This window comes from Falco peregrinus, chromosome Z, assembly GCF_023634155.1.
Source record: "Falco peregrinus isolate bFalPer1 chromosome Z, bFalPer1.pri, whole genome shotgun sequence".
Lineage (NCBI taxonomy): Eukaryota > Metazoa > Chordata > Aves > Falconiformes > Falconidae > Falco > Falco peregrinus.
Genome location: NC_073739.1, coordinates 40,550,460 through 40,557,933, shown reverse-complemented (window position 1 = coordinate 40,557,933; position 7,474 = coordinate 40,550,460). Strand labels below are relative to the sequence as shown.

Sequence of the window (7,474 nt, the reverse complement as noted above, 5' to 3'; positions counted from 1 at the left end):
CAATTTTCAAGCATCTTTAATATTTAGTTACGTTCTAAAAGTTTAATATTTCCAAACAAAGTATTATTTTCAAATATATATGAAAGAATTTGGTGTATGCTTACGTAGATATATATTTCTGCCCTTAGTAACCTGCAGTGCAAGACACTGATGAAAGTCTGACACCTGGATAAAAATCTAATCTGTTGGCTTGATAAATAGATGATATGAAAAAATCTAAACTTTCAGTGTTAGTTTTTGAAGAAGTTCATTCAGCAGCTTCACGGCCCTTTGGTTTTTTTCTCCGTTATGGTTAATTCTGTATGCAGTACGGATAAGAAGGCTACACACTTCTTTGCTTGTAGCAGTTGTCTCAGTAATCTGCAGGGAAACAGAGAACATGGGGAATAATTTTATAATTATGTTGCTAAATATACTAAGAATTCTCCATTAATATTTGCAACAAAGCCACAGATTTGTCCCTCAACACTGAACATGTGAGATACTCTGAGTTCAACACCAACTTCTGCCCAAGGCATCTTTTTTCATATGTGTTGGTGGAACTGAGCAATTTCTCTCATATTTAACTGAAACAAACCAAGGGATCAGAAAGTTTTTAAAGGAAACACAAATGGACAGACAGTGTAACCATTTAAAGGTCATGTCCTTAGAAAACAACTAAAAGTACATGAAGATTCTCGGTGAGTTTGGGAAGACAATTCAATCCTGTAAAGTTTTCAAAAGTAAAAATAAAACCCACCCCCAAAAGATGACAAAGTAACAGGAAAAAACCCTAACTTGCAATTTTTGCTGATCAGGAGGGACTTTAGTCCACATGATCTGGTGTGTTAATCCCAAGGTTCACTACGCTAACCAGAACCACTGCCGTGCACCACAAGTTGTTTCCACACCATTCAGGCCTTTTTAAATCACATGAAAAACCCAGCTACACATTAATGATTACACAGATCCAGTCAAAATTAATCAGGCTGACACACTCTGACCTACAATACCTCATGACCACCCTACACTGGGGAATACTGGGGAGTTCTGAATGTCAGTTATGTTGCTTTCTATAAAGAATCAAGAAATAGCCTTCCAACTCCCTGAAGAGGTTTTAAGTAGCAGACCAGTATGTTACAGCATCACTGCTCAACAGCCACACTCCTCAAGAGAAACTAAAGCCAGCAGACTGTAAAATACAACCCTCTTAATTTTATTACATTCTTATGCTAAGAAGAAATTACCATTTGTGAACTTACACGTAAAATGCTTAAACGTAAAATGTTTAAGCCCTTCTTAAACAGAAAAATGTTATGTCTGCTTAGTCAGCCAGAAGCAATAACCACCAAAATAGGTTTCCAGTTCCCTCTGTCATAAAATCAGACTCCTACACATGCCATACACAGATGGAAGAGCATGCTGCTGCTGAAAGGAAGAACTTTTCAGTGCTACAACCACACACTGGCCCTAAACAAGCTTGTGCTTCTTAGAAGAGTACGGGGTTATAGTTAGAGAGGAATAAACTCCTAATCTCATATTGAGATAGCACTGTTTGCCTTGAGAGACACAAACTCATTTCACCGTCTGCACCAATATATCTGAAGGCTGTCTTTAACAATAGCATGATACTGTGGCTTGCCCCCAACATTGTACTCCTCCCCAGCTTTTTCACACCCTAAGTGACGCTCTCCGAGGTCTTTGTTCATTTTTCTCTCAGTTATCATATAATCTTCCTCTCTAGCTTTGCTAAAGCACTGAGCAACAGTAACAATTAGTGACTAGCTGTTTTACATAATGGAAAACAGTGAGAAGACAGTTCCATCACCTCTGCAGCAACTGGATAATTAAAGGAGTGATTTATAACTGGGAAAAGCAAATTGTTTGCACATGCTATCTATGCCAGGTGTAAATAAATTGTAGGTATCCCTTAACTGCAAGATACTACTCCAAATATTTCTGCAGCTGTATAGTCAGGACAGCAGCCTTTTCAGTGAGATCTTGTCAAGAAGTGTCAAAAGCAGAATCATTTGCACTGTAGCTGAAATAGATATGTAGCAGGTTGGGCATAGTTGCTGTAGTCACATTCTTCTTTAATTCCCTGTGAAGTGTTTTCTCTATTAAGAGATACAAATGTAAATCCAAAATAGCAAAAAAAAAAATAAAATTAAAAATTACTTCAACTGAAAAAAAAGAAGAAACACTTACATGGTAAATACATTCCTGGGCAATCATATGTCCACCAGAAGAAAAAAGCAGAAAGTTGGTAAGAAGATGTGTTACAAGATACTGGTTATGATACTGCCCTGTATCCATTATACTGTATACAGCAGCCTCCAGATCTTTGACAGAGAGGACTGTACAGCTGCAGAGCATCATTAGATGATTGTAGACTGCTTGAGCTTCTACCTGTAGGGAACAATTTCAAAGGACGCAGGATCAGAAAAGAGTAAAGGTCATACCTATGGTATTTTTTCCTTTGGATTTATTCACTAACAGGAAACTGAGACCTTGGCAGAAACTACCCAAACATGAAAAGAGTTTGAATTTAAACAGCAGGGAGAACAGGGAAGGAAGGGCCGTACGCATTTCTTTTACACTGATTCACACACACAGAGGTGGACAGAATGGATTTTTTAACTTTCTTTAGTCTTGCAAATTAAGCAGGCAGGGCGTCAAGCCAGGATTTGACCTTTTTTAATAATAAAAGGAAATGAAGAAAGTCCCTCAGCAGAACATTGTCAGATTTTTGCATTGTGGGAAAAAGAACAGAGACTCCTCAAGGGCTCATTTCAGTATTACTGCTACAAATCAATTAAATTCCCATGCAACCTGACCTTGGCTGATAAAATGTTCTAGCAAGAACACAGTTTTTTCCTTCTTCCTGTGTTGTCCACAGCTTATGTTTTTACCTTTTGAGTTAGCCAATAAAACCTAAGTTTTACTGGGAGTCAAAACCAGAAGATATTGGCACTTACACAATGAAAAAAACCAACAACTATAAGCAACTATTCCAAAAAAACCTAAAAAATTTGTTCATTATATTAAAAATAAACCTAAAAAACTGGTAGAAAAAACGCAAATTAATTAAGTGGAAGGACAATGGAAAAATATACCACTACAGACCACAAGGAAAAGATACCCATTTATCAACCATGTTCACTAGGGCAATTTGTTTCAGTCATTTACCTGATTTTGCCCTGTCCTATAAACAATTCCACATCAAGTAGTCTGAAAAAGCTGCTATTCTTGAATCATGTCCACAGTTACATGTGACGAAACAAATGACACCAAAACCTAAGGCAAAGTAAATGGAATTCTTCAAGATTCTTTAACCCTCTGTGCATCCTGTTCTTGGTGTGCCTCCATCCCATGTGCCTGAGGCTGCAGACTAATAGCAGCAGGCTCTGCTCCATGAGCTCAAGTACCCTAGGAGACTCATCCTTAGTGTCAAAGTTACTATGACCAGCCTCCAGGTTTTTTTCCTCCAGTGTTTCAGTCTAAAGGTATGAAAGGATGCCAACAAATGAATAAATATTGAGGAGCAGAATATTCAGTCCTGAACATATGAGTGAAGTCTAGTGAACAGCAAAAGTAGCCTTTTTCTTCTTTAAACCATTTAAACTCTGTATTCCACTTTTGCTGATATATAAACTGCTACCTAAAGTAAGTAGCAGGTAGACAAAATCTTAAGTAAAGAGTGCACACCCTTCCACACAAAAATATGCTGAATGAAAAGTCATCCAACTTGGCATCTGCCAAAAGTTCCCATCCCATATTAATCCTTAACTGGTGAAAGGTGCAGGGGTTGAGGACGAAACCACTCCATTTGAAAGAGCTAAGAGCTAACCTGCCAAAGGACAAATTAATAGAAAAAGCAAACATCTAACTAGAGGCAGAAGCTTTGCATGAACTGTGGGAATGCTTCTGAAGTAGCCTGACCTGTGGAAAAAAAAAAAAAAAAAAAAAGTCTTACTTAACTACAGAAAAGAATCATAATGAGCTGAAATATTAGACCTCTGGGAACAGATGAGTAACTGCGTGGGCTGTCAGTGGAAAAGCTTTTCTCTCACTAAAATGTGTCATACGTTATGACAACAACAAACTGATAGAATACAGGACACACAGGGAGATGATTTTATATACAGGACAATGTGATTTCATTCTGTGGTGCTGGAGTTAGAACAATATTTCCTACATAGATCTGCACTATTTTCCTTCAGCTTCATTCACTCACATTTATTGCTTGGGTATTTCCTTCTTTCCCAAAACATGCATTCTAAAACCTGCCCTGGTTTCTATACTTCACTGTAGCTCTAACCTATCTCCGCTCAGCCAACATCCCACTTGACTCCCAGACCATAAGAAATTAAAGAGAAAAAAAATGAAAAGTGATTGGGAAGTGAACTTGGCATTTGCAGTGCCATCTGGGTGGCAGAAGGGGAAGGGAAGGAAATAAAATGTTGCAGAACTCTGGTGTACATGGACCATTAGAGGTCAGGGGAAGGGAAGGAAATAAAATGTTGCAGAACTCTGGTGTACATGGACCATTAGAGGTCAAATGAAAGTTTTTCTAGCACGGTGTACTGAGCTGTATTTTTAAACCAAACAGAATCCATTTTCAAATTAAAGAAAACTAGAGATGCTGCAGCCAAATTTTGAATCTGGGCTTTGTAGATCAGATTGCTTGGGCTAGTTCAAGCTTGCATAATAGGCCTAAATTAAAGGCTTTCATGTACTTCCATGCACACATAGACATGCAGCACTCTTCATGCAGTACAGTGTGTGAGGTCAGAACACTGCTTCCTTCTGTTAGAAACGGAGAGTATGGGCAGACAACACACTTGTTGCAATCTTGTACATGGCAAAAATCTGTAAAGATACATTAGAGAAACTAGAATACATGGGCAAGGTTAGTATTCAGGGCTGTGTCCGAAAATAATCTTTACAGCTTCCACTGTTGTCGCGATATCTCTTGTTTCCTTCTCAGAAGGTGCCATAACACAGGAATGCTGAATTCTGCCAGAGTGATTTAAAAAATACCATTCCTAGAGTAGTTTTACTTGTGTTAAAAGCACCCAAGTTATCCAAAAGAAAGCCAAGAAGGTGCTAATCTATATAATATAATCTAAAAAGAGGAAAAGTGTTTTCTAAACATCACCAAGAAAATTGACCAAAATTATCTTTCAACTTCTTCACTGTAACACAATTCCCAGAAGACCTTGTAAAGCCAATACCTTCACCAGTGTAAACCTTTCATTTTTCTAGTTTGTACTATTTGTTTTATAGCAATAAGATATAAGCAAACTATTGACTGCTTATCGCTGCTTACTATCTGTACATTACCCACCATTGTTTGAGTCCTTTGTTGATTTTCATTCTGAGGACAGTAGTAAAATGCCAGCAGCCACAGCAAAGCATCCGGTTCTACAGCACCCTTCAGTAATTCTTCTGCCGCAATATCCAGCCATTCCCCAAAATGAGCAACCAAAAACCAGATTTCAAAAAGGTCAGCAAGAGAACTGGAAAATAACAAAGATACGATAAAGTATGTCTTGTTATATAACATTTTAAAATGTCTTAACTGCAAAAGGTGCAGGCATGGAAATAAAAATCCTTAAACTACTCTTCAAATAAAAATCCTTAAACTACTCTTCAATAGGTAATGCCTTACCTGCTAAGCATACGGCCATATAATACTCAATTAGCTGCAGTCACAATCAAATGATACCCAGTGCCACTCACCGATTAACTTTGTCAGTAGAACAGACTATCCATTACACCATTTTCTAATAAACTGTGACACTATACTATGTATTAAAATACACATCATAAAATTAAACCTTATCATTTATACTCTCTAGTTAAAGGACTTTCAAAACTTTAAATCACACCTTAAAAGCTGTATTCTAACATACTGTTGCCTTATATTGTCTTCCAGTTTCTCTCTTTGCTTTCCAGGGTTACTTTTTGGTTTTTGGTAATTCATGAGGTGCATGTTTTTTGGTAATTCATGAGGAATTACATTTAGATGGACTAAATATAAAGTGTTTAATGTTACTCATCTCTTGACTTACAATTCAGGTCCTCTTTAATGAAAATTTTGAAGATATTTACAACTGGGTTACTGCAGTAAGAAAAAGAAAGGAGAGAATGGGCCTCATCTCATCTCTACAATTTCTTACATGTACTTTTCTGAAGCTAAGACTGAAGAATAGAGAAATAATGGAGAGAGGCAAATTAATGGTAGGTGTCTCCAAAGAAAAAACTCAAACTGTGTGTGGATGCAAGGACAGACAGATAAATCGAAGGCTGTTAAGACACAGGAACTTAAACTTAATTCCTATTAAGTTAAGAAAAACCTCTAATTCTTCAAGCTTTTGCTAATGTTTTACTCCTGGGGACTCCAAGAACTGCTGTGCCACCTTTCCCAGGAAACTCTAAGAGGTCTTAGAAATTTCAGGAGCTGATAAAGTTGTCTGATACCATCACATCATCTAGGGAACATGACAAGGTCTTAGTTGGAATAAACTGCTTTATCTTTACAACCTTCTGAAGAGGTGGGAGACACAGTTCTATGGATGAAGATGTGGTGTGTGCAGATAGTATTTTACGTCTGGAGTATATTGGTGATGTTGTCTATAGGTGTCACAGAAATTACTGAACCTGTAAATGATATTGTCTATATGCCACAGAATCTCAGGGTCTCAAAATCTTACTCCTAGGATACAAATCCACCACAGCAGTATTTTTGGATAAGCATGCTCACCAAGATCGGATACAAGAGATTTACATAGACTTACAGAGAGAAAGTAGAGTACTGAGGTGACCACTATAAAGGCCACCATTGCTGATATTCCACAGCTTTCGGAGGGGCAGCAGCATGGCTCAGGCTGTGAGGAACTATGTATGACATAATGTATGACAAAATCTGAGACTAAAAATGCTTAGCTAAAGGAATAGCATACTAGAATCTGGACATGCAATGTTAAAAACCTTTGAAAAAACAAACGTGATAATTATCTAGGACAACAGCCCTCCCTCAGCAAAATAATTTACTTATCTGACCATAATTGAATGCTGTGACAACCTAAGTGGATAGGCTAGCTCTGAAACCCAGTGATTTACAATCAAAGGAGGAATTAAATTAAATTAAATTAAAAGTTAACTACTAAGGACAAATAAATATACTTAGGGTAGATTGACAGTATTTATGACTGGAAATGTTCATAGCTCAAAGGGTAAATAAAAGTCCTTAGACTTTAAGGATTAAACTAATTTTAACAGGTACTTAGCAGAACAGAAATTAATTCTTGCTAAGACAGCCTAGGCACCACTGCACTTACAACTCACAGTAACTTCCTTGTACCATCACAATGTCTGGTTGGAATTGTGTGCTTCCCACTTCTGTCCCTACTGTTGTTTCTGCCTCCTACTCTGTAGTGGCACCTATGTCAACTGCTCCACTTTGATTGCCAAAAGTGGCCCTTCACTT

At 37.5% G+C, this 7,474-nt stretch overlaps 1 protein-coding gene across 8 annotated transcripts in view; it reads right to left on the bottom strand.

The window, feature by feature from the left end:
- FANCC (FA complementation group C) overlaps positions 1 to 7,474 on the bottom strand; it is a 91,238-nt gene continuing 83,764 nt past the window's right edge. For all 8 annotated transcript variants that reach the window (XM_027791360.2, XM_055791348.1, XM_055791351.1 and 5 more), the window contains 3 exons: positions 5,330 to 5,501; positions 2,188 to 2,388; positions 1 to 360 (listed from right to left, as the gene is read on the bottom strand). In XM_027791360.2, coding sequence (XP_027647161.1) covers positions 217 to 360; positions 2,188 to 2,388; positions 5,330 to 5,501 — 517 coding nt within the window. In that variant the 3' untranslated portion in view covers positions 1 to 216. The remainder of the gene's footprint in view (positions 361 to 2,187; positions 2,389 to 5,329; positions 5,502 to 7,474) is intronic.